Here is a 27,848-nt window from a genome sequence, read left to right on the forward strand (position 1 = left end):
AGAAATGGGTGTGGGAGGGGCATGTAATGCGAAGGCAAGTGTGGCAGTGGGCGGCAGAAAGTTAAATAGGCAAATGAGATCATGAAGTTTGTGGGGATAAATTGGTCGCAGTGAGCTCAGGACCGGGATAATTGGAAATTAATGGGAGAGGCATTTGCCCAGCAGTGGGCGTAGATAGGCTGGTGGTGGTGGTGGTGGTGGGGGGGAGGGGGGTGATGATGATGATGATGATAATGATGCATCAGCTTGGACCCGATCTTCGAAGTTGCCATGGTGATGTTCCGTATGAGGTTACAGAAGACTCAACACTAATCCGCAGCCAAAGCGCGGCATTGTGATACATACGAAGGCATGGTCTTGAACACATCCTGGCCTCCCTTTTTCGGGCTCGGATTTCCGTTTTTGGATTTCCAAAGCACCGTAAATGGATAACGTCGCTGCTTGAAAATACGTCCTTAAAATTTATTCGTTAGCTTAAGTTGATAGAGTGAACGTTAAAGTACCGGCAAGTATGATACTACACCGACAAAAATAGCCCTTTGTAAAGCAGAACTCTTTATTTAAAAAATGAAAAACATGCAGTGGTTGAACTTGAGTAGTTTGTGTTCATGGTAATTTTTAAGTAGATATATAAAGAGAGGGAGGGGACGCAACTGACACTCGAATCAACTCGATAACTCAGTTCCAAACTCGATTCGCACAGCAACGGTTAATTGCTTCTTTGGCCCGTCCTTTGGCGCGAGATATAGTCATCGCGACGGCGATGATCGTCATGGCCTCAGAGTGCTGGGGTACTTCTTGAGCACCGGCGCCTCACCCAGGCGGCGCTTGAGGACGCACGCCTGCTGTTCGCTGTCGCACTTGAAGCCCTTGGGGCAGCAGTGCTCGCCGTCTGGACAGCAGTCCGCGTCACTGAACGGGCAGCACGAGAACGATTGTCCGGAAGGACAGCAGGTCATGCTGTCCGGGCATGTGCTGTTGTCCGGGCACGACCTGTCGACAGCTGGAAAGTACGCAAAACGCCGACAAAGGGTAAGTATACATGCCCCGCGTGAGTTTTATTGGAAAACAATTAAAGGGGCCACCAAGATAAAATGCAGCTTTGTTATGTTTTAAAGAAGTACTCTTAAAAATCGCCGCAGGTGGGCTCCACCACAGTACTCCAGAACGACCAATCACCGTCACCAAATATCCAAATTTGGCGAAAGCGCTGTTTTTACAGCGCCGATACTATTTTTAAAGAAATTATCTGCCTTGGGCTACTTAAACGCAGAAATTTTGTTCTATGTCTGTCGGTCTATATGTCTGTTAAACCAAAGTTAAACTGAATCTTCGCAATAGTCTTATATACCCACAGCCAAATCTAAACGCCTGATTCCGATGGCAACCATCATAGTTGTCAGCACTGTTGAATAAGAACAAAACATTAAGAAACTGTGAAGCATAAAATCAATACATGAGTGATATTGGCAGTGTTCCTTTTTTTAAGAATTCATGGACGCTTGTTTTTTGCGATATCCTACATCAACTGCAGGAAAACGTCGGCTGCTGTTGCCCGCGCCACTATAGCTCCTGGCGGAATATTAAGAAAGCAAACGGCAACAGTAACGAAAGGTTCCACTAGATAGGTTTCACGTTCAGCTTGGAATGCACGTGGAGCAGGGAAACGGGGTTCTATAAACATTGTAGTAGGGTACCTCCATTCACGCGCGTCTCTGTCGTAAGGCAGCGCTGGCATCGAGGCATTTGGCGTGGAGCAGTGGAACGCGGTAAATTTAAATAGACTTGAGCAAACCTCTAGCGTGTTATCTTGGAAGGAGTGAGACGGGAGAGGAACAGCATGAGAGGTGAGCGGAAAGAGAAGGGAGGCAGTTAATCAGCAGGGGCGCCAGTCGACTATAGTCTTGCGTCGACACTTGCAATGAAGGTAGCGGATACGCGGCCATTTTATTTTTGCTCTAATCGCATGCTGGGCCTCGTCATTCACCAAACGTGCACATTTGGTCACGGCGATTGGGCGTTCTGGAGTACTGTGGTGTAGCCCAACTGCGGCGATTTCCGAGAGACTAGCTTTTGCTACTTCAGTCAGCTCTATTCCAGCCACAAAAACTTTGTTTCAAAGCACAAAAAAAAAAAACGCGAGAAATGTTTAAAAAGTTTAAATTTCCCGCTGCAGGGACTCAATATGGGCAGGGGTGACGTAATACGGGCCAGCACTAAAAACATAGTTATCAGTGTTTAACTGCATGATAGCATTCGGGTGGTACAATCAAACGGAACTGGAACCACACTGCAACCGCCCAATTTTGTTCCTTGGCGGTGGCTCAGGTCGGGGGCCGCCATCGCACGAACAAGACTCTGTGACGTCATAGAAAAGTTGCCGGAAAGTGGCGGGGGAGTCGCCACTGCTTCGCATGTTTTCTTTTATATTTTGATTATTTGTTTCAAATTTGCGATAAAAGCGATGCCATTGGTGCCGGGACAAGGCCGTCTTTTTATTAAAACAAACTTGTATTTCGTCTTCATGGCTGCTTGCAATGGCCTATTGAGCGAAAAAGTCAGCATCGGCGTCAGTAAAAAAAACGCGAGTGCTCAAAACTTTCCTTTTCTGCTCGCACGCCGCATGGGGAGCGCCTTACGATCCCGCCAGATTCAGTGGCCGCCGCAAGGAGGCGCTACGGAATTTTTCGCTAACGCCTCTTTTTTACTCATGGTCAACGCCGCTGACGGAGCTGGTTTTTCACCGACACGAAGCCCTTAACGCTACGCGTTCAAAATTGTAGACACTCCCTAGCGGCAACTGCCAGATAGTGCATAATTATTTTTCCCAGAGGCTCATTTCCGTCCATACACAGCTATGTACGTTTGCTTTGAAGGCCCTTCTGCCTAGGGCGCGCTGTTAAAAGGTATTTCATTAGTAGGACGCCCTCGGGCCTTTTAATAAACACCCCATATGTCCCATGTACACCTGCAGAGGTCTGAATTCTAACAGGGGGAGGGATTATCAGAGATTGGTTACAAATTAAGATCCATTTTTCTATTGAGATACGTCTCTTGTACCTTCAGAAGTAATTTGAATGATTGCACTCGCACCCTTGCTGCTTTCATACTTTTTGCTACGTTACTCCTCGACCACACTTCACGCCGTTGGCTATCTCCATGCGCTGCAAAAGGACCTGTATTGTTACAGATCCATACCGCTGATCGTTCATGCATGCCGTATGCCCACCACTCTACCCTATCGAACGCAGTAATGTTGGCTCCCCAGCAGAACTCACGTGTGCAGCGGGTGAGTTTGATGGTTGCTTCAAAGAACGGACTAGCGATAGCAACACAAGACAAAGCACGAGTATGAAGAAAGGTAACATCACAGACACAAACAAAACAATTATAGAAGCATCACTGAATTATCAACTTTATTTTTTACGATATACACGCGCACGCATTCAAAGGCTAACCACCACGTGTACTTCCATCGGAACAAAAATGAATGGTGTGGAGGTGTTTCTGGGGCAACTACGAAAACGCACGAAAAAATGAAATCTCAGCACGCGTTTAAAAAGAAAAGGAAGAGGCAACACCGCGTCTATATGCATGAATCGCTGAACACTGCGTTAACAAAATGATGCAATGTAGACACGTCGCCATCATATTTCATACTCTTGCGTCATGTTTTGACTTGATGGCAGAAACTGTTTGACACACCAATTCCACATCACTACTGCTCGTCGTGCTCCTGCGCGCTTTTAAAGCAATCTGCCGTCTCCCACGTGTGGCACACGGATTATATTCACGTCACGATATGTGAATTGCGCGAGTTTCTGTTTTTGGTTGCGAGATGGACGAACAGACCGACGGAGAGACAGAGAGGGAATTTCGCACGGACGTTCTCCGAAATTGAGGCACTTCTAAAGCTTAAGTATGTCTGATTTCTATTAATTGTCGGCGGGCTAACGTAGCGTCGTTCATGACGCGATATATATACACTGGGCGAGAGAAGAACGTTTCGCAGCCAGTGAAGGTAGTAGAAGGCTTCCGTGAGTCAGGTATGGGGATAATTAAGAAGGTCGTCTGTCGTGCACTGAAAATAAAAAAAAAACTGTGATGATCGCGGCATTTTTGTACACAAAAGAGATGGGACTATTCCGGTTACTAGATGGGGTATCTCGAAATGCGCACTGGATGGCCTATTTTTGCGTATCAACCTTAACCATTCCCTTCGAAAGACAATTCTGAAAGGATTGTTCCAAAAATACTTTTCACCCTTCTTTCTGGTTTAGCTCGTTTTTGCGACCGTATATTTAAGCGAAAAACAAAGACCGTTTTTGACAGTGATGTCGAATGTAGTTCTATTTTATAGCTACAGAAGACTACAGAAGCGGCTTGTGCACCGCTGTGCGATATTCGCACCAAAGCCCCCAAAGAACATTCATATACAGTGGTACCCCGATAATACGACTTCCAAGGGGCCGCGAGAAAGCGTCGTATGACCGGGGTGTCGTACGATCGCGGTGCGGGTGCCGTCCTAGTAGATAGTCTCACGCGACAGGTGGGCTAAGAACTTATTTAAACTACTATATTTAGCGCTTTTCACGTTCACGTGACGTTCACGTGACGTCAGGTGACGAACGTAAACGTGACGTCAGGTTCACGTTCCTGTCATGCTTCCGGACAACTCTTGTTCCATCCTGGGACTGTACCGGGTTAGCGCTGTAGTTACTTCACTTGGTTGTGGCTCATGGCATGCTGGGTTCAAATCCCATTCGAACCTCAATAAGTTTCTATGTATATTTCATTTACCTATTTTCTTTTTACGGCGACCGTAATTTGGTTTCATTACTGTAGTCAACAACAACTACGGTCTCTTTTCGCGTTTGATGAGACGTATAAAGCTTCCGCCTTAAGAAGTGTGTCGAATTTTTTATTGATCTGTGCGGAATCGTCTTTTCAATCTTATATTTTTCGATCTTATATTTTGAGGCGCGAGAAAAAAAAACGACCCTTTTCTTTCACGCGCCTCCAAATTTCATGAAAACTTACATCCCTAGTACTATGGTTGTATAGAAATTGTCTTCACAGCTTAGAGATCTCACTGGACCGATAACTCAGTTAATTAAGTCGATTAGGTCAATTTGATCAAGTCGATTAGGTCAATTTCATTAAGTCGACTTGATTAAGTCGATTTATATCGATCACCCCGAGTTGACGATGCGTTCGATTCTTTTTTGATCAATGCTGCAGCGAGCGGGCACTGAGGTCTGCGCTAAAGCATCCACGATGAAAAACATGTCACAGTGCCAGCAGAAGCAATTTTTAGCAGCGCGTGATGGCCTTGTAACTGTCTCCTGTTACAAATTTTATGGTGCTAATTATATTTCAGGGTTTATCTTGATTGCAGGTGACATAATCACCAAAAAACAACCAGACCAAGGCTGGGAAAACAAAGCTCTCATAGGAGACTATGCCGCCCCAAAATTAGTGACGGACTGGCGCAAACAAAAAAAAAAAACAGAATTCGAGGATATTGGACAGCGTCTTGCGCTAGGTTTCTAATCATCGGGTGACGAAAGAAATGGCAACAGGTCGTATTTTGCCCCCATAATTTCTCCAAAGGAATTTGCCTAAAGTGCAGATTTCTTGGAGCGAGGTCCCCATTTTTGTCTCATGTTTTTTTTTTTCGGACCGGTTGTCGCACCGTATGTAGACATTGCATTCCCGACATTGCACAGTCGCGGTCGAGGCAATGTTCGTTTCTATAAAGCCACCACGGTGACTAAGTGGCAAGGGCGTTCTGCTGTGGAACACGAGATCGCCGGTTCAATCCCAGTTGGCTGCGCCCGCTTCTCTGGTGGATGAGAAAGGACGATTTCTGCGCTTGCGAAACTTGAGCTCAAGGTTGAGTATCCCAGGTTGTCTAAATATTTCTGCAATCATCTCTTACAGCGGGACCCGTAGCTCTGATGTACCTTTGGAGAGTAAAACTCTGGACGGAGCTTCTTTTTTGCTATTGTTAGAGGCTTTCCGTCGCCCCTCCTCTTTTTCCACTGATAAAGGTATACTAAAGTCTGTCCTTAGCATCAATTCTTCTGTTTATGCCCCTACGAGCAGTCAAGTTCATTCTAATAGACGCATTGACATACCTCAACTTACCGAAGCACCCATCTGTTTACTGGGATTAAGCAGCAAGTTTAAGCGGCAAACCTAAACTGTCGAAATTTTCGAACCCCAGCAGGAATGGCGGGTGAAGTCCAGATTATCCCGTTGTCTATCCCTGGAGCTCCGGACTATAGGAGTTCTTTCGTGGAAAATAAAGCAACTTTCTTCTAATGATCGCTACCAGCTTTACACACTGTACACAGTTGAGAGTCGCTTTTATGAAGTCAGCGACACCAGAGAATTATTTGGTTTAACTAGGAAATTCCTAAAACCAAGAAAGCATCAAGCCTATGCGAAATTGCGAAGGAAACCAGATTTGTTAGTTAAATCGGAAAATTTTTAAAATCGGGTTTCGTAAAATCCAGGTTCCACTGTACATAGCGAACACTGCGGTGCGACTCACAAGGCAAAGCTCTTCCGGAAGAGTCGTACAAGCGGGGCGTCGGCTTCAATTGCTTGTCATCTTTGAGGGACGTCACTTGCTGTCCATATGGAATGCAACTTTGAGTCGGCACGAAGCAGTAAAAGCCAGCCGGGCAACAGAAGGTTCCATCCCTGCAGCAGGTGCCGTTTGCGTACGGGCAGCAGAACCAGTTGAGTTTGTCGCGCCACAGGCAGCATTTAGCGTTGTCAGGGCACGTGGTTCTTTTACCAGGACACACAACGGACGAAGACTGCCTCTCTTGCTGGTTCTCCTCTACTGCAGAGTGGAATGCTTGTAAAAACAAAAGCCTTCAGACGGAGACTCGAAATGAAGCCAACAATCACAAAATTTCTCCGGCGGTAGGTTCCGGATCCACTCAGGTTTGGCCACAGGTATTCTTGAAAAGATCAACTGACGTTTTTGGCATCAATGTCAGCTCACTACCACGTTAAGCGTTTGATACGCGTATTGTGTGGGCTATTTTTTTCTGTTCAATGACTTGACAATTGCACTCTTCACTGGTTAAGAGTCAGATACAGTTTCAACAGTTTTTTTTTTTTTCTGAGAGCTGGTTGGTTTTTGTAAACCAAATAATTACGGTATCGCTTTCGGTTTAGGAATGGAACTGGATGCCGCAGTATACATTACAGCCCCAAAAATTTGCATAACACAACAATGTCCAGTAGTACCGTAATGCACTAATCCACAAAACACACTCTAGTCCAATTAGTAGAATACAGCCGGGCCAAGGTAACGCAGCGCGACGGAGTAGAATGAAAAGTCGAACCGCTAAGTTGGACGCAAAACTGTATATTGGCAAAGCTGTCGACTGTGGCGCGTCGTGAACGTTAGAAGGGGGATTAAGCGCACTTCCGCAAAATTTTTTGCCGAAAAGTGTGTAAAGGCGATGTGAAGTGCGAAACCACAATCGTTGGCTGCGCAAACGGGAGAGGTCAATGGTGTTCTATATGTTCCGGAATGGAGAAATCTCGTTTTGTTAACTGCCTCGCCCTCCAGTATTTTTAACACGAAAGTGTTATATTCCCGGATACACCAAGATTTCGGTGACATCATATCCGTAACGGAAGTGACGCCATTACAAAGAAGCAAACGTCCTGTAAAGGGTGCACCCCTGCACACAGGGTCTTCTTGCGGGGAAGCAACCTTTAGTACTAAAGAGTACGTTATACTAGGGTTGTTCGTTTTGTGGTTTTATAATTTAACACGAAGGTGTTTTTTGCCGGGATACACCAAGATTTCACTGACGTCATATCCGTCACGGAAATGACGCCAGTACACCTTTTCCGAAGCGACCCGCCAGCAGGACTCGCTCGCCAAGCACACCCTCAAGACAGCCGCCGACCCGCAAATCATGCTGAGGTGCAGATTTCGCTGCACATTTCACTTTCGTGTTTTACCGATTCCTGTGACAGGCGAATCAACCACAGTCTTTTCACGCCGCTCGCACGTCTCCTCTCGTCTGAAACTTAAGCCTCCAAGACGGTCAAAAAGTGCTTGACAGCCCTGCTTGATCTCGCGTTCGTGTTTCATACAGCGTGACAGATGACTGCTTTTACGCAACACCGAGAATGATACATCTACAAACAGCATCTTGGCTACTGAAAGCAACACAGACAACAGGAGACGCATGGCATATAGCGTAAGCGGCACGTCACTAAACGTTTATGCTGCGTCGAAAAAAAACTGGCCGCCTATTTGCTCGCTTCGCTGCAAATGTCGTCAAAAGACGATAGTCCTCTGTCGTCCTGCCACGTAAATGCCTAGTGTCTCTCCCCACACACGTCTCACTCTTTTCCATTCCCCTCCCGCTCCTACATTGACCATTAAACGCGATGGACGTTTCCTTTATTCAATTCTATTTTCACGGGTTCGCACTACTCCCGTTCCATCTGTTGCAACCTTTTGTTACTGGTTGGCCGCAGGCGCCGCCTCTAGCTCGACCGCCAGCTACTTTGTTTTTTTTTTAAATGTCGTTTTTAACTCATATTTTTATTTGCTATCGAAAATAAAATTAAGCTAACGTCTATTCTGACACGACAGTGTCTTATTCCGGGACACACAGACATTTGAGTAACGTCATATCCACCACGGAAATGACGCCAGTACAACGAAGCATGCGGCCTGTAAAGGGTGCACCCCTGCACACAGGGTCTTCTATCGGGGAAGCAACCTTTAGAACTAAAGAGAACGTTATACTTAGGGTTGTTCGTTTTCGGGTTTTATATTTTAACACGAAAGTTTCTTATGCCGGAATACGCCAAGATTTCACTGACGTCATATCCGCCACGGAAATGACTCCAGTACACCTTCGCGAAGCGACCCACCAACAGGACGTCACTCTCCAAGCACACCCACAAGGCAGCCGCCGACTCGCAAATCATGCTCAGCTGCAGATTTCGCTGGACATTTCACTTTCGTGTTTTACCGATTCCTATGACAGAGGAACCAACCACAATTTTTAGTTAAAAGAGCACTGCTGGTATCACTTAATTATTGATGTTTTGCCTCAAAATGCAAAGCGTTTTCCTTTTGCGGCAGAAGCTTTACAAGTATGAACTATGCTAAAAAATTTAGTAGTACGGATCCGCAAAGGTTTGCCTATGTATACTTCCTGTCTAAAAATTATTTTAACGTTTCGCCGGGCGGGTCAATCGATGGACAGGCAGACATACAGACGAACTAACATTTTCGCCTTTAAGTAGTTTAAGGCACACTATGGTCTTGAAAAAATACTCTCACGCCCGCCTTTCGGATTTTCCGTCATGTTTACATCGGTAGGAGCCCGTATCGTTGGCGTACCCGGTGGGGGAATCCTGTGGGCGGAGTGCGGGCTCCTACGGCGCGCGGCCACCTTGACGAGGGTCGGCTGCACTAGGCCCCTATTGATGCACTGGCCGTGCTGCATGTCGCACTGGTATCCTTGCGGGCAGCAGTGTATCTGGTCGTCGCAGCAGACCGCGTCTTTGTACAGGCAGCAGCCGTACGAGCCATCCCGCAGCAGGCAGCACGTCTGGTCATCGTCGCACTCGCTGCCGTCCGGGCAGATCTCGTTTGAAGCTAAGCGCGCAAACATACGAAGCTTTTAGTGAACTCGTTCGCGGACAAACGAAGGCATGTGCGTATAGTATCGCCTTCTTTTAACAGCGGAGATGTTTAAGTTTTTGGCCCTGTGGCGTTACCAACAAAACAAAACTGCGCCGCCTGTAAAGGGTGCACCACCGCAGATGTGGTATTATAACAGTGAAGCCGGATTTCGGGCCTGCTCGAGTGTGAGCACAAGGGGCATGGGCATACGCGCACTCGTTACTATACCACTTTAAAGGTGATAGTCTTTCATGGGCTACTAAAATGCAAAAAAAAATGGCGCAGCTTGAACCATTGGTGCAAGGCTGGAAAAACAGCGGAGATGGGAGTCGACCTACTGTTTTCCCTCCTGGGATTCGCTATCAGTTTGGGGGACCGACCGGAACGGCCTTGTAAAATCCGGCTAAACTTTGCCTCTCACCCCTCAACACTTAGCGTAGCCTAGCAAGAACATCGCAAAAGTTAGTAAAACCGGCATAAGCAAGGTAGATCCCCCGCTCCACCGTTTCTCCAGCCTTGCACTGCTAGCACAAGCTGCGCCAATTTTTTTTTTCTTTTTTGTCACAGGATACGATCTGTTCCGGGATCTAAGTGAAATTTTGTCGACCCGTTAGTAATAGGTCAGCGTTACTGAAATCATCGTGATACTTCCTCCGCATTAATCGTGGTATGACCTGCTTCTAAAGAAATACTCAGCAGGTTATCTCCTTGATTACGTTAGCGACAAGTGGAGAGACCCAATTTCTTGTTAGAGACAGTTACGTACAGTCAAAACCAAATTTTTATTGAGGCAGGAATTTTCAAAGCCCAGGCATAAGCATGATAATCATACTGCTGATGTCCACGAAGCGGTATGACCTAACATCTCGTAAGAGGCAATCCCGGATGATCAAAACTGAATTGATGAAGATCCGAGTGTTTTCAAATGCCAGACAAAATCATGATCATCATACTGCGGATGTCCAATGTAGGAATGTCGTTCGTCCTACATTGGACATCTGCAGCCTATTCCATGGCTTTCTAATTGTTCCTTCCCCAAATCATCTGCATCAATTATCTGCTCCGGATGTTCTTTTAGATGCGAAGCATCTTATGCTCGGGGCTGTGTCCCTCCCTCCCTCGTTGTCGTTGTTCGCCGTCCGCACTCTCCTGCGCATGCGCGTCTCTTCAGCCCCGTCAGCGCTTGCGCTGACGTCAGCGCAGTTCACTATAAAAAGAAGTAGGCGGCGCCCGGTTTCGAACCCACGACTCTCAGTCCGCAACGGGAGCTACTACGTGGCGCTCTTCCCACTGCGCTTCAAACCGAGGCGGGAGCATGTGCTACGAACGCGCCTTATGTCCTTCACTCATTCAAACTACGCCAAGAAGCTATTGATACAACGAAGGCACGCGAAGCTGAACGTCACCGGAAACGACGAACTGAAAACTAATGGGAACTTCAGTCGACCCCATGGCTGCTTCGCATAATACTCAGAGTTCCCCTACGGGAAGATGGTGTAATTTTTTTTTCATGCATTAACAAAGTTTTTACGTTTTTTGTCTCGTCTCATCCCTCGTGGGATGGGATGAGATGGTATGTTCCTCAGGGGGTTTACTGACTGCTCTCCGCATCAGATGGCCAATCAAACCATGCTTTTTGTTCTCTCAATTTTCAGCGAGGATGTCGCCTAGGAGAGCTTCGTCTCTAGTACATGACCCGGGGTTTCTATCCACGGGAGTTACACCTGCTATCTCCTTTCCACTGCTCTTGAGTTGACCATAGCTATCTCGTAATGAGATTAGTAAGGTACCAAGTTTCTGGCATATAACGTGTTACCAGAAACATGCACTGATTATGTACCTCTTCGGCTACGTCTCAGTGACAAAGGTAGCCGATAAATTGTTACTCGACTGCTCGAATGCGCCCGATTTGATTTGATCTGATTGTAGGGTTTGATCTGATCTGATTTGATCTGATCTGATTTGATTTGATCTGATTCCCGGCCACGGCGGCCGCTTTTCTGGTGGAGGCGAAAAGCAAAAACGCCCTTGTGTGCGAAATTTCGGCGCACGTTAAAGGTCCCCAGTATGTAAAAATTAATCCGGAGCCCTCCACTACGGCGCGCCTCACCACCTGCGTTGGGTCGGCGCGTTAAACCCTACAATCAAATTAATTCTTATTCCTGTAGTTTGAACCAACTCTGCCAACAACACGTATTACGCTAGATAGCGCATCGCAGAGCTCCATTCGGCACGGAACAGCAGGAGGGGACGAAAGCACGATCAAGAACGTGCGGTGGAGTAAGTAGCGGAGCCATACAGCGTAGCTGACCGCTGAACACACGGTGAGCTTGTTACGTCAGTGCGGTGGTAAGAGTGCGGAGCAAGTGCGTTACGGAGTGGAAAAGTTGGCGCTCCTGTGAAATCTGCTCCGTGGTGGTGACATTGCGACGGGACCTTCGCTGATGCTTGCAAATTTAGCACCGTTTGAGAGAGAGAGAGAGAAACTTTATTGTACAATGCAGTTGGCCAGTGGCATGAGCCTGACGGCGACAGGGGTGGCTCGGGCATGAGCCTGACGGTGACAGGGGTGGCTCGGTTCACCAGGGAGGTTTGGATCCCCACATCCGAGCTACCCAACACCCCCTCTCAGTGCTCGTCACACGCTGTGGAGGGGAAGGGATCATTAGGACATGCCCACATGGAGTGCGACACGGTGGCTAGAGCTCCGCACGAAGGGCAGTTGTGGGAGGGAAATAGGGCGGGCTGAATATGGTGCAGTGCTGCACGACATGGAAGAGTGTCGTTCTGCAAGAGACGCCACGTGCGTTCCTGAGAGTTATTAAGGCTGCAATGAGCGGGGGTAAACGCGCGGCGGGAGTGACGGTAGTGTATAACCAAGTCGTGATAGCTGAGGAGGCTATCTCGAGCCGATCTGGCACCGTGTGAAGGGGACAAGGCTGGGGCCCGCTCGGATAGTCAGTTCTCGAGCAGTAGCGTGGGCCGCCTCGTTACCCCCCACACCGGTGTGGGCTGGGGTCCAGATCAGCTCTATCGGGGGATGGGTGGATTTCTGGAGAGAATTGGGAGGGCCTGCGGAGTCATTAGTCCCCTGGCGAAATTTTGAACGACCGTCTTCGAATCAGAGATTACGATTGCGGGGGCTGGCCGTTGAGTTAAGGCTAGTGCAAGTGCCGTCTCTTCCGCTATCGCGGGACAGGTGGTACGGACGGAGAGGAAGGAGACCGGGGGCAGGCATCTGGTCGGTCGACTACTGCCACTGCGTATGCGGCGTGGTGTCGACAGTCCGGTTTTATTGGAAAGCGCCGGCACAGCTCTCGTGTTCTATGCTTCCTCCGACCCTTGTGATGAATTGGGTGCATATTTCGCGGTATGGGGCGGACTATAAGACACGCATGCGTATCGCGGGAAATGGGGAGTCTCCTATCAGTAATTAAACGGGCGCGCAGCTGCAGACGATCTAGTATGTGCCTTAAGGTGGAGGTGGCCGAAAGCCTCCGCAGTTGATTAATATGATGGCTTTCGTCTGGGGGTCTATAGCACTGTTGGAAGCACACGCACTTGAAGCTTCAGAACGAGAGGCCGAACCAACAATTGAGATGGCACAGTTGTTTTGAACGCGACGCAACAAGGCTTGTGCTACTGCCTGTAAAGCGTGCACCACTGCAAGTGCAGTCTTCGAAAGGAGAAGCCCAACCAAAAGTGCGGAGACAGCGCTGCTTTCAACACCACGACGGCGACGATCCCGAAGGGGTTTTTAAAGCGAAACCTTTTTTAGTGGGAGCGATGGTGTCCTGCTATAAAACTAACGCACTTCCCCATAGACTGGTTGGTCGACCGAAAAGCTGTGATATCTAGAGACACGGCGCGTGCGTGAAAGAGGGCTTCCATTGTGTCAACACGAGTACTTGAAAATCGCGAAAAAGGAACGGTCCTAGATAAGATGATACACGCGTCGATCATAAAGAAGCAGTAAAATAGTATACCTTTACCTCATAAATCGCGTACCGGTACACATTTAGATCGTTTCTAGATGTGTTTACTTGGTGCTAGAAGAATCGTCGCATGGGTTCGTTCTTTGTCCACGATTTGGGTCTTTGGAGGTTTGAAGACTGATTGGACGCGCTTTCAGCGAAGGTTGGAGGCATGTTTGACGCAGTTTATATGTCGACGACAAGCTTGCGCGCTTTTTCTAAACTAAGGTTAGGAAGAGATGGTAAAGTTTTCTAAAAAGGGCGGGTCGCTATTGAAATGAAATAAAACAAGATGTGTGCGAAGCATTACCGAAATATAGGTTTCTATTTGAAAGGCACTTGTATGGCATCTTGTATGGAACATAACATCGTCGCCGCAGCTTCTCACGATGACATGGATCCGAAAGGTCCAATTTTCAGTGATTCTGCCCCATAGAGCCAGCCGGCTGAACTTCAGCGGTGGCCGGTTTTATGTTGACTTTAAGGGCATCCGTCCATTGAGACTTATGGGCATAGACCTGCGACTTCAGGAAACCCCACAAGAAAAAGTATATCGGGGTCACGTCGGACGATCTTAGTGGCCAAATCACGTCACTTCTACGAGAGATAACCATGCCCTCAAATATATCAAGAATAATGTCCATCATGGCATCTGCTGTGCGGCACGGAGCACCGTCCGGCTGGAACCATATGTAGACTACGTCGATATAGTTTAATTCCGGCCCAAAGAAATCAGTCATCAGCGTTCCGGAGCACTCGCCGTTGGCGCTGATGGCCTCAGCAATGTATCTTTCAAAAAAGTACGGGCCGATTGCGCCACCGGCCCCAAATCCGCACCAAACAGTAACTTTTTGTGGATGCATTGCCAGCTGGTGAACCGTGTGCTGGTTGGCATCGTAGCATATACTACTGCTGTCCTTCTTAACGTAGCCTTTCATCCAAAAACGCGCCTCGTCGCTGATGATGATTTTTCGTCCAAACATGTGTCTTCGTCCAAACGCACCGAAGCCCAGTCACGGAACCAATGGCGTTTTCTGTGACCATTGAAGAGACTCTTCAACACTTCCGAATAACGCTTTTATGCTAACATAGCTTTCGCAGTGCTTCGCGTCTGGAAGCACTGCGAAAGCTATAGTTACCGCCCGTATTGAGCGGCACTTCGTGATTTGCTCGTCGTAGCAGATACGCCTGTTGTTGTGCTTTTCTTTTCTGGCTCTGTTTTTAAAGTGCCTATCGAATGCGTTGACTGCTGAAACTCAAAGAAAGCCGGCCAATAGCCGCTATACCGCTGTAAAAATGTAATTCCAGTGGTCAAAGAACGCCAAGACCGGGAAAGAGACAAAAATCTTTTGAGCAAGTTTCTAAGTTATTTGGTGGGCATAGAGCCATAATTTCTGGCAGATTTGGTTCCGAACCACTAATCTAAGGACTGGAATGGTTGATTAACTACGTTCTGCACGCATTTAATATTTCGAAAAAAAGTTGAAAGAACTGTTGTAGGGCCCCTTTAACGTTGAGCTCATGGGTCAGTTGGATCTTGCACGGGCGTAGGTCCAAGCCTCGACGCAAATTTCGCCAAGTTGAAGTCGGCGAAAAGACGACTTCTTGCGCACGGCAAGGAAGTAACTGCCTTGAGTTCTGCTTTGACGTGCGTTTGTTGGCTGATTGCTTGCCGAACCGGTCGCCTCCGATTTGGCAGCTAAAAGTTGGAGAGTCGTATTTTGAAGGGTAAACGCGTCTGCCGTATAGTGGACGTGCTGCTCAATCGTCCTTCTTCTCCTCATTGTCATCATCCACTTATTTAAATTTACTGCAGGACGAGATCAACCTGGTGAACCGAGCAAGGACAGCCAGCGGAAATCAAGGAATCCGGAACCAGAGCTGCTTTTCATGGTGCGAGGCCCATAGCAGCCTCTGCTTGATGAAAAAAAGCATTAAGTGCTTAAGAATAAGTGCTTCTGGCAAGTAGAGCAGCCAAAGTAGTCGTGAACCAGAGGGTCTTGCACCCACAGCGCCCGAATCCTTTCTATCAAAGTTATCTCTCTCTCTCTCTCTCTCTCTCTCTCTCTCTCTCTCTCTCTCTCTCTCTCTCTCTCTCTCTCTCTCTCTCTCTCTCTCTCTCTCTCTCTCTCTCTCTCTCTCTCTCTCTCTCTCTCTCTCTCTCTCTCTCTATTTCTCTCTCTCTCTTTCTCTATCTCTATCTCTCACTCTCCCTCCCTCCCTCCCTCCCTCCCTCCAACCACTTCTGTTCTTTTAGGATGGTTTAGACTACCTGTATTCATGCCGCTCATTGTTACGATCAATTCTGGCTCCTCATCCCATCAGCCTTTAAAAAAACGTGACATCCTACGTTACGTGGCAGTTCGTGTTATGGGTACTGAGCTGGAGACCGAAATCTTTCCGCGCCGGTGCACCTTAAGAGGCGAAATGACTTGTAGAAGTGCTTTTCCGTGTACATGACGTTATGCTAGCATGCTATGTGCTGGTTTCGAACGCTTCGATTGCTTGCATTTTGAAGTAGCGCTTAGTTCATCATCCTCATTTAGATATTAATTGTATTTCGCCCCAAGCCTACAAATTTTCATTGCTTGCGTTGTGCTTCTGTCTGACGATATACTGAAGCACTAAAAAACATTTTTTACTGGTTGCCTGGAGCTGTTCAAGAAGGTGTTAATTAAGCCCTACTATGTTGTGTTTGTGCAGCGAAATTTGAAGCACGTCGAACAAAAAGTTAGCAAGGGAGGAAATCCTAAAAAAGAGAAGCTGCGTCGCTGGACATAGCACGCAGGGTGTGCTCGCATTATCGGACTGCAAGGCGACGCTTCCATTTGCGTTGTATCAAAACTTATGTCACCTGACAGAGAATGAATCATATATTAGAAATAACTAACGAAGTAAATTCTGCAGTGTTATTAGGCTAGACGCTCGGAGTTAAATATAAAGTAACATATTTGAATGGTGACACGCAGAAACATTGTTGAAAAGAACAACGTAATGTTGCTAGGCTTTCCCCATATCTGCACAAAGTGGGCTCTTTCTGACCGCTTAACTTTGGCGACAATTATTAAACCATTATAGTTAACAGCGTCGGTTGTCATTTTAAGAACATGCTACGTTCACAACGAGGGTCGTAGTTCTTTTTTCAGTTTTGAGCACGTCAGTACCACATATCTGCCCAAAGGGTAGCACTCATGCACCAATGGAGGGCGACTGCGCACGACCCAGTAAAACGGCTTACCGAATCATAACTTCAATCAATCAATCAATCAATCAATCAATCAATCAATCAATCAATCAATCAATGAACGATAACTTAACATTACGCGGAAATTTTCACTTCAATCAAGCAACCTGATGACTAATAACTTGAGTAAGCAGAAGTTTTCGCATCATTCAGTGTAAGGATTTGTAACTGGGTTACTTCCATATCTTAATTATGATGATTATTGTAGCCACGAGATGCCAGCTCCTTGCAGTTAAAAGAAACGAAAGGCGAGCGCTTTTTACAGCAATATCAAATAAATACGTTTTTTTACTTAATTGTGCGTGGCTAGATAATACATCATGTGAAAGTATTTCCCATTTTGCGTACGGGACAATCAGGAAATTGTGTTATTTTGAAGTGCGACTTGAATTGGCCTGTCGCTTCTGTAGACTGTATGGCAACTTCAGTTGCCAGAACGATAACGAGAATTTTGACGTACTTTATAAAATATTTGGCCTTAAGATCGGAAGCAACAAACTTCCCTTTCTCGACAGTCCCCAGCTTCAAGCTTGGCAGTTTTCGATAATCTTGATTTTATTTTGCAACTCTGCACATTGGTGGGTCTAAACCGAGAGGCGACAAAAGGTTTGAAACGCGGCCGTGCTTAAAGGTTCTGTTTCTTGTTTACTTCGGCTCAACCTGAGCGCTGCAATCAAAGTTCCCAAAAGGTTCTGGTTCTGCATTTTTGCGTGCATGAATGTATTTCATTTCACCCTCCTCTCCTTTCTTTTCTGTTTCAGCCACCCACGTCTGGTGTAGCGAAGGGGCGTTGCCGTGAAAGAACTGAAAAACAACTGTACGAGCACCTCGTCGGAAAGAGTCGTCCCGCCGTGCGTACTGGTCAGTCAGGATTTGGACGGTGTCAGCTTATGACGCACTCTTAAACGTTCTGGTCACTGGTTATTCTAACCGTTGGGGTTCTCGTGCGAAGATATACTGGACGCAAGGTTAGTGAGCTCATCTTAACGCTAAAACGTTTCGGGAGTCGGGAATCAGACCGCAATGACACGTACCAGGCACCGCCACCGCCGAGGCGTCCAGGACGGCCGGCACCTTTCGGACCATGGGAACAGAGTGGTCCCCAAACTGGCACGTCTGCGTTTCCACGTGGCAGACGTAACCCTGGGGGCAGCAGCTCTTGTGGTCCTCGCAGCAGACGGCATCCGGCAGCGGACAGCAACCGTATTTCCCGCTAGACAGCTGGCAGCAGGTCTGTCCGCTCAGGCACTTGTGTTTGTCCGGACAAATGACATCTACGCGGTGGCGCCAAGAACGCGTAATTAGCGAGCGTGTTGAGAAGGAAGCTTACAGAGCGCTAACTTTAACGCGTATAAGACAAAATTAGAGTTCTTCAGTATACGCTAGTTGTGAAACGCCGCGTCAGAATCCGGACCTTGCGAGCATACCTGCTTTGTCGAAGCTGCGGGCAAAAAAAGTTATTTGCTTATAACGTAACGTAACTTACTTAATAACGTAACTTACAAAAATTAAGATTGCTCTTCGAATTAGGAAACATTGCGCATGTTTCAACGGATTTCTTTCACGACTTACGGCAGCAGCCGCGAACACTACAGTGCAACTTCAGTGTTCTGTCGACAGATAGTAAAAACATGGCAAGGTAAAACTCCCGGAACTCTCATTAGCAGTTCTTGCTAATTGTTACAACCCATTTACGATATATTCCGCAAAATCTGGCTCGTTGTAAACTGCGTCAAAATTTAGGGTGTGTTAACCATGGAGACACGTAAAAGTGCAGACAGAAACCAGACAAAGACGGTTAATACAATGAGAAAAACAGAGAAGTACGTGATACACAATGCAAAATAAAAGCTTTGTAACCACTTAGTGCGGAAAGTTGGGGGAGTTGGTACTGGGATAATTGAAGAATGTCTTCTGGCGCAAAAAAAAAAAAAAAAGCTGTGCGAACGCAAAGCCTGTCCCGTATGTCTCGTCCACATTCTTCTGCGTTATTGTCGTTTTTTAACAGCGAAGCCGTTGTTGCTGGCCGTTATAAATTCCGTGTGCAGCGTCATAAAAAATGTGGGTCATAGTTACTCTTGCCGTGTACCGCACGTGTAAGCGCGCGTTTTACAAGGAGCGCCCGGCGTTGTCCAGGCTTTAGCGCTGCGCTCGCAACAAATACAAGGAAATACTGGCCCGTCAGCAAACCCTTCTACAAAGAAAACTGTTCGCGTGCGTCCACGCGTCAAGTGGGGAGCACAAAACAGCTCGCGCTGCAGACAGCTCGCGCTACAGTTCGCAACTCGGTTGCCCCCGGTTCTTGCGCGTGCTGACGCGTTCCACTTTGGAGAGATGTGAAAGCCTGAGGACAAAACAATCCGGGCCCGCCAGTCATACACGAGGAAGTCGGCGATCTAGATGAATATAACGATGACTACTACTACTACCACAGTGAAAAGTGACGACGAAACATGTAAATAAACAATTTCAAACCTAATTCAATGCGTGGTGGTGTGGAGAAGGAAATCCTCCAGCTCCACTATGGTTCAAGACGTGCGCGACGTAATGCAAGTTTCGGCAATTTTTTTTTTTTTTTTTTTTTTGCGCAAGGAAACATGCCTCAGTCATATTCGGGATCACGTTGCACTTTGCCTTGACAGCAAAGAGTTTGCCTATACTTTATTACTGTTTCTTAATCTGCACTCACGAAGTGAACAAAACTACGCCTTAGAGATGTTTTATAGTACTGTCGACACCGCTCCTGAGATAACCGGCACCCGTCTACTGTTGCAAATGATATCAATTAGTCACTTCGGTTCATAAAACCAATATCTATCTCAACAAGACGCCGAATCATATTTTCGCCTTCAGTAATTCTAATTAACGGAAACAAATTCTTATCAAAATTTTTGGACTTGTTTACGTTCTTATTCCTTGTGACTTCATAGCTCTATACCTCGCTCCATGTCCCTTTTTTGCAGTCGCTGCTGCGTCTCAAACTTATCATCATCAGCAGCAGCAGCAGCATCACCAGCCTATCTACGCCCACTGCAGTGCAAAGGCCTCTCCCATTATTCTCCAATTACCCCGGTCCTGTGCTAACTGCGACCAATTTATTCCCGCAATCTTCTTGACCTCATCTGCCCATCTAACTTTCTGCCCCCCTGCAACGCTTGCCTTCTCTAGGGATCCACTCTGTTACCCTTAATGACCAGCGGTTATCTTGCCTTCGCATTACATGGCCTGCCCACGTCTTTTTAATTTCTACTAATATGTCCTTAACACGCGTTTGTTCCCTGACCCACTCCGCTCTCTTCTTGTCCCTTAATGTTACGTACACATATCATCTTCCGTTCCATTGCGCGCTGAGTCGTCCTCAATTTAAGTTGAACCCTCTTAGTGAGCCTCCAAGTTTCTGCCCCGTCGGTGAGTACCGGTAAGCTGCAGCTGTCACACACTTTCTTCTTCAGGGACAATGGTAGGCTGCCATTCATTATCTGAGAATGCCTGCCGAATGCACTCCACCCCGTTCTTATCCTTCGAATTATCTCTGCTTCATGGTTGGGATCCGGGGTCACAACTTGGCCTAAGTAGATATATTCGCTTACTACTTCCACGGCCTCGCCACCTATCTCAAACCGTTGTGCTGTTCCGAGGTTATTGATCATTACTTTAGTTTTCTGCATATTCATTTTCAGGCCCACGGTTCTACTGTGTTCGCCCAGTGCGGAAAGCATGCTTTGCAATTCGTCCCCCGAGTTACTTAGCAAGGCAACGTCATCCGCAAATCTGAGGTTGCTCAGGTATTCTCCATTAACCCTTACTCCCACCTGTTCCCAATCCAATGTTCTGAATACTTCTTGTAAACATGCTGTGAATAACATTGGGGAGATTGTGTCTCCTTGTCTGACGCCCTTCCTTCCTCAAACTTATAGGGCTTCCTTATATCGTGAGCATTGTGCTTAGTGGGCCGTCGCATGGCTTTAGCTGTGTTAATACCTCACTTCACTTTGACAAACTACTATTACAGCTCAGGCCACTGAACAATAGCCGTCGACCGATAATTAGTTGAAGCAGTTGCCAAGTGCGGAGCAGTCATTCGACAGAGGGGCCGTGGCGTCGTTCTCTGCTCTTTCCCTCATGCTTCTCCCCTCCCTGTTTCACTCCTCTCATGAATTGAACAGCCCTTTGTTCTATGTAATACAATTTTCGCACCTTCGCAGTGATTGCGCGCCTTCTAACATGGGGGAGCCAAACAAAAGGCAATCACCACCCTCGGAAGAGCAGTAGCGGTGGGAATTCTTTCGTACGTAGGGACACATTATGACCTCAAATGCACCCAACGACGCACGCTGCAAGTTCTTCATAATTCCACCCTGCGCACCATCACTGGCCTCCCACGTCATACAAATATTGCAAACCTCCAACAAGCAGCGACCCTCCCACCAATCGACCGCGTCATTCAGGAACAAACGGATCAATACAATTTTAAACGACAACTCACCCACCAAGGCGTGCTCCTTGCCGCGTGGGCTCAACGAAGCTATACTCCCCTACTTAATTTTCCAGCCCCAACACCCCCCTGGCAGCGGCCCCACTTCACTCAATCCGTCACCTCGCAACCTGTCGCACGCAGGAAGCCCAAGCTTCGACAGAAAGCTGCCGACGCCTTGCCTCAGCTAAACGACCGGGTGAAATTGACGTTTACACCGACGCTAGCCACATAAACCTACACATCGGCACAGGATGGATCAGCCCGGACAATTTATCCATCATGGGAGCCCAATATCACCGTATTTTCAATATTGCTTCAACGGACGCGGAGCTCATCGCTATCGACGATTCTCTCGACTACTTTATGTACGATTACCATCTCCCCATCCCCCCAACCTTCGCATCCTAACTGACTCATATGAAGCTCTCCAAGAACTTTGTCTTCCCAGGTCCACCCACCCTTCTGTCCACCACATTATTCATCAAATCACTGCGCTCCAAACATCAGGCTGCCAAGTCCGAACTGACTGGACCCCCGGTCATGAACCAGCCGCTCCTGGGAACCAAGCAGCTCACGTGGCTGCACAGGAGGCCCTTCTCACAATAGCCTCCGATGGACCCCCGGCGCCGCCCTTCTCGGACCACCTCTGGCCAAACTGCCCTGACGATGACCCCAATCTCGCTCCCGCAATCAGACTCCGTAGATTCAGGCAACTGAAACAACAATGCCTCAAGGCACTCACACCTTCAGGCCACCTCACCTTCTTCCCCAACCTGACCCGAGCACAAGAAATCTTCTTGAACAAGTTCCTCACCAACACCTGTACGGCACCAGAGACCATTCGACAATGGTATTATCCACAGCCCGCCCCCCGATGTTCCTACTGCCACCACTCCATCGCAGCCGATCTCCACCACCTCATCTGGCACTGCCCAAGTTTTCTCGCTTTCGTACATTTACTCCCCCTGACCACGACACCTCAACTTGCATCGACCCAGTATCCCTCTCACACGACACACTCTTCCAAATCATGATTTATGCCACAAAAGGCGGCCTAGTACGAGCAATTTAGCAGTGGTCTGCATGACTTCTGAAGAGATCCCTTGAAGACGACGTCATAACGACTGTGCTCCTCCCTCCCCATTCCCTTCCTCTCCCCCCCGGCCTATGGCCTTCCTTTCTAATAAAAGTTAACAACAACAAGCACGCCTTCTTATGGGACAGCTCGCTCTTTTTTATCTTTTGTTTCTTGTTCTGCCCGCAACAGCACGAGCGGGAGTTCTGTTCATTTTGTGCTTGCTTTCACCTCGCACGTGCCCTTTTCTGCGTGATTTTGAACGCGTCGTTTTTAAAACAAAGCTTCGCTACTTTCTTCCCGCGGTTTCGCGGGAAATGCGCAAGTTAACCTTTTGACCGGAGACACACCCCCGACGGCACAACCCGCGAAGCAAATCGCGTGATTCGCTGGGCCCGCTTTCGGTACTGCGCACAAAGCTTCGTTTTCAGTTGTTCTGCTTATATAGGCGGCGGTGGCCGCCGCCGCGGTTGCGGCGATCAGCTGATCGGAAGCCAACCACCCCTGCAGCCTCCCATGCATGCGCCATTCGGTCGTCTCTGGCTACATGACTCGTCTCGCGCCTGGCGAAGAGGAACGGCGCGTTCGCCGGGACTACTTCTGTGAGCGCTGCACGGTACCGGACGGCTTTGAGCCGTGGTCGGCAATATAGCTACATCAAAAGTTAACCAAGCGAAACCAAGACTCAACCAGACTAAGCCAAGCTTTTGCTTTGCATATCCAAGGTTAGCTTAACTAAGCCGCAGCCATCTTTTTTTTTTTTTTTTGCTTCCGCGGCCACTTCTTTTTCCCTTACTATCATAAAAACCACCTCAACGAGCATTTCCAACTAAATGAACGTGGGGACTGCCAACAACATACGCGTATTTTGACTCAAATGTGCCTCCAGTTCTCTTTGCACTAAATAATGGGGACATGCATGATAACTGTCACTGGTTCCAGGAGTTTCGAATGGTTCAGCTTATATAAACATAATGCTCAAGTATCCTGATAACGTTTCGCCGGGAGGCTGAATCGAGGAGCATCCGGGTACCTTTTCGCAGCACCTAAGTGCGCGCCGCCGGGTGGCACCATGGCCGCGGGCGAGCTACGACGACAAGCGGAGCCCCTAAAATTCGCCGCATTTAAAAAAATAAAGCCCAATACGAAACATACGCTTCGCATTCTTGTTTGAAGTCTCCTGGTTTACATTTCTGCGCCTTACTTTTGTGCTTTGAATTCATCAAGTGGCCTCACATTGCGGGATTATTGTCTCCCCAGGGGTCCTGGCGTCCACGACAGAATGCAGAAAAGCTTGTAGTTGTTGGTGTGTACGTATTTTCTTAAACAAAGGCGGCGAAATGTCAGCCATTCTCAAGACAAGAACATAAGCAACATTGAAACGCAACTTGTTTTTGTTCATGCTTAACGCAATACAGGGTCAACTGGCACGAGACAATACAACGAAAGTTAGTTTGCACACGGCAAATTCACGTTGTCGTGGCAAAACGTGGAGCAACCTCGGTGCGTGACGAAAGAGGAGACAGAGGCGAGAAGTTTTAGTGCAGTTAGTCCTCCGGCATTCTTGCGAAGTGCCGCGTAGCCTCTACTTGGCAGTTGGCAAGTCAGCGAAGTCCAAGGGTCACGCGGTTAGTTCCGATGCGGTTTACTGGTACTTCCGTTTTCTTTGCTCTCACCAGGAGTGCAGACCCGCCGATCCATATCCCAGGCCGCACGAGTGAAAGGTGAGTGCAAGTTCATTGGCTGTGCCACTTCGGTGCTCTCTTTAACGCACTTCTGCAGCGTAATTATGCAGCGATATCCTTCGGGGCAACAGCTCACGTAGTCCTCGCAGCACGTCGCTCGCGGGTATGGACAGCAGTTGTACGTTCTGTCGTAGAGCTCGCAGCAAGTGTTGTTGTTGCGGCACATCTTACCATCCGGGCAGTGGATGAGGCAGCTCGAGATAGGCCTTCTCTCAGAAAATCCTGCGTAAGGTCAGCCGACAGCAGCTGAAACTTGGAGGTGCGAAACTTCAATGACGTACAAACAATCAGTGCCCTTTCACTCTGAGATAAAGAAAGTCCTTGAATCAAGGCCTGTTTGTTTGTAATTTGCTATTGACTACCTGGATTAAACTTAAAAGGACTAGAGTTTTATTCTAGCGAGCAAACGTGGCGCTGTCCGTTTCCCTCTCGAGTCGTAGGCATCTCTGTATAACACACCATCCTAACCACTCGACCACAAAGTACAGAAGTCAGGTCGCATTGAGCAGTGAGACGTCCACGTTCAAATTTGCCACCAGCACTACAGGCATGTCGTCGGTGAGTGAATGAAGCCTCACTGCGCGTGCATACCACCCTCCAGCCTCCCCCCCCCCCCCCCCCCCCCCCCGCACGCAATAAGGGGACACTGGCGACTTGCCCGTGCTTATACGTGAAAGACAACGAAATGTTGCTCCCGAAGCCCTTCAAGCTGGACGGAAAAAACACTGGCCAAAACGTTGCCCCAGAAGCCCTTCAAGAATGAAACACAATACTCTCTTTCCTGGGAAAAATATCTGTTCTACGCCGGTTTTTCGCGTACTGGATATGTGAACACCGAGGCATATACAGCTCAGCTGTAAAAACTATTAAATGTGTCCGGTTGACGTTAACAGGGTAGAGTTTACGTAATACCCGAAGAAATTGTCCATAACCGTTCGAAACGTAGCGCGCTATTATATATCAAAGGCATACATCTACGAGATCTGGAGATGGAATATCTAGGGATTTGTTGCGCTATAAAACAGTCTTGTAGATGGCGCACTCTAAAGAGTGGTCAAGGTGCTACCACAGGTGTGTTTTTGCATTTCCTTCGGTGCCTCTGCAGCCTATATAAGGAGTGACTGAGGTTGTTACTTGTAATCACCAAAAGCTATCTGATCTTCGGCTAAGCTGCATCTTGTTCGCCTTAGCGTCTACGAAGTTCTGGCACTGCCAATATGCCAGCGTGAACCGCATGGAGCGTTTTTGAGCGCGATTCTTGGGCGTCGGCGTTGCGTGCGCGTTCTTTTGACGCCTGCGGCGGCTTTTAAGTTCCACCACGGTTAGAAAATGATGCGCGACGCGCGTGGCAGTGGAGAAGCCTGACGACATGCGCCAATGGGGAGAGGCGCGTTTATTGGCGGGAGAGTCGAAGCGTTCGGGGCAGCCGGCTGACCCCGCCAAACACAAATTAGGCTTACCGCGCGGCGGAAATGTGATGGGCGCTTCCCTAAGCGGCGCGCATAAAGTTTCATTGTGCACTTTTTACCCACATTATCAGTTACTTTCCCGCATAAGCAACTTCGTTTGCGCCTCGCGTTGCGCTCCAGCGAGGGGTTAGAAGTGGTAGCTGGAGCTACCGGCACCGCTTCAACGGCCAGTGCCGACGCCATGTTGGCGCCGCCTGCCGCGCCGCGCGCTCCAAGCGTGTGGCATACGCGGCTGCGTCAGTGTGTCTGTGGAGTGCGCGGCGCGTTTTCACATGCACAAAATGCTCCATGCGGTTCACGCCGATGTGGGGGCAAGCGTTTCCACGGCACCGCAGTAGTTTTGGCAGAGGCCTAACCCACTTAAGAGTGGACACTCCTAGCCTGCCATGCCGAAACTGACAAACCAAGTGAAGCATATTGCAAAGCATTTTGTATACACCGGAAATGCTCTTATCGAAAACCGAGAGTAGCTGCAGAACTGCCTGTATTTGGGAGCAGCACCTTAGAGGAAGAAGTGAACGTTAGGAGAATACCGCAACTGCTGGTCTAAAACGCGGTAGATGGGTTAGCCCGGACTACTCCCACCTTAGGACTTTGAGCTAAGGACACCGTCGTTGTATTCGTCGTAGTCGCCACCATCATTGCCATCGTAGTCGTCCACATCAACAGCGAGGCGATGAACCTGCTCATCCCGGTGGTGCGGAATGGCGTCTTGCCTACTTAAAGTGTCCATTTATGAAAAGAAATGGTAGATGAACAGCCCGTTTCACGCTGCAGTTATGCTACCGCGTTTTTAAAATGGCTTTCCAGGGAACAATAACTGTTTAACTTTAGTTCAAGGTTGAGCTTCGACAGCTAGAATCCTGAGTGAACAGACCTGAGAGCTAAAGCTAACCGAAAGCTACGGGAGTGTTATCATTTTTAGAAGGCGGAAGCACGAAAAAGGCAACAGCCTAATAATTTGCGCGGAACGAGTTATTATTGAACCACTGATTTGTCAGTGACGTTTCTCGGGAAAAAGTTGAGACAATCTTTAAGGTCGCGTAATGCTCCATCTTGTAAGAACGTAGAGACATAATCAAGAAAATTATCATGTGCCTGACATTTTCGAGGCTTGGAAGGCTGTGAATCGATATTTCGAAGCTACTCAATATTTTCTTTAATACAGTAGACAGCACGGGGAAATCGTTCGCGTAAACCGGCATAGTCCATTTTTTCCTGCTCTTTTATGTCACTGGTACTGAATCCGCGCAAATCAGAGACTACTGTCAAAACATTGAACAACTGCATATGTGACTCTTGGCAGCCATGTTTTGGAGGGCAAGTCTTTTTGCGGGTGGTTCCGACCCATCAGGTTCTTTGGAGTGAAATGAAATTGAAAGAAATCCTGGTTATGTTAGGTCAGATTAGCTTATGACGGGGTTAGATTAGTGTTAGGTAAAGCTGAGGTTAGGGCAGGATGGGTTTCGGTTTGGCTTAGGTTACGTTAGGTTAAATTGAAACAGCGTTTTTATGTGGGTGATGCAACAGACCGACCTGCAAACAGCCTCTCCCTGTTTCGGAGCAGAGCTCTCTCCTTTTTTTTCTGTTTTTTAGATGGCCTGAAAGATACAATTACCGTAAATATTCGCTTACCTTCAGCATTCCCCAACTCGGCAACACTGCGAAAGATGGGGCTGACTTTTCGGAGCATGGGCAGTGTGTGGTTCGTGGTCGCGTGGATGCACTGGTGCGTGGAGATCTTGCACTGGTATCCCTCGGGGCAGCAGCTCGAATGGTCGCTGCAGCACTCGGCGTGCTGGTAGGGGCAGCAGCCGTAGCTTCCGCTCGCCAGCAGGCAGCAGGTCTGTCCGTCTTGGCAGTAGTTGCCGTCGGGGCAGCGGACGCTGCCAACTGGGGGCACAGAGAAAATGGAGAAAGCAGAAAAAAAACGACGGTTCCATGATGCACACGTCACCAATGAATCACAGGGAAGACGTGAAAAACGGGTGCTATCGCAGCGCCCACAAACCCTTCGTATTTTTTAGATTTCCCGAATACTAGCCACGTAACGCTCGCGCGTGTTTCTAGCTGAAATTGTGTTTTCCCAGCACTACGATCATTGGTTTGCCTAAAGTCTGCACAAGAATAATTGTGCACTAAGCAATGTTCACGTCTATTACTGGTGTTAGTAGTTTTG

General features: G+C 48.0%; 1 protein-coding gene across 1 annotated transcript in view; it reads right to left on the reverse strand.

Annotated features, from left to right (window-relative positions):
- Positions 1-534: 534 nt before the first annotated feature.
- The window catches only part of LOC144161806 (uncharacterized), an 84,738-nt gene continuing 57,424 nt past the window's right edge, over positions 535-27,848 (reverse strand). Inside the window, 7 exon segments of the mRNA XM_077692404.1 lie at positions 535-1,003; positions 6,560-6,856; positions 9,401-9,658; positions 17,938-18,177; positions 24,132-24,422; positions 27,305-27,660; positions 27,780-27,786. Of these exon segments, the coding sequence (XP_077548530.1) occupies positions 771-1,003; positions 6,560-6,856; positions 9,401-9,658; positions 17,938-18,177; positions 24,132-24,422; positions 27,305-27,660; positions 27,780-27,786 (1,682 nt within the window). The 3' untranslated portion in view covers positions 535-770.

This window comes from Haemaphysalis longicornis, unplaced genomic scaffold (assembly GCF_048455015.1).
Source record: "Haemaphysalis longicornis isolate Haplotype H1 unplaced genomic scaffold, Haemaphysalis longicornis Haplotype H1 scaffold_12, whole genome shotgun sequence".
Lineage (NCBI taxonomy): Eukaryota > Metazoa > Arthropoda > Arachnida > Ixodida > Ixodidae > Haemaphysalis > Haemaphysalis longicornis.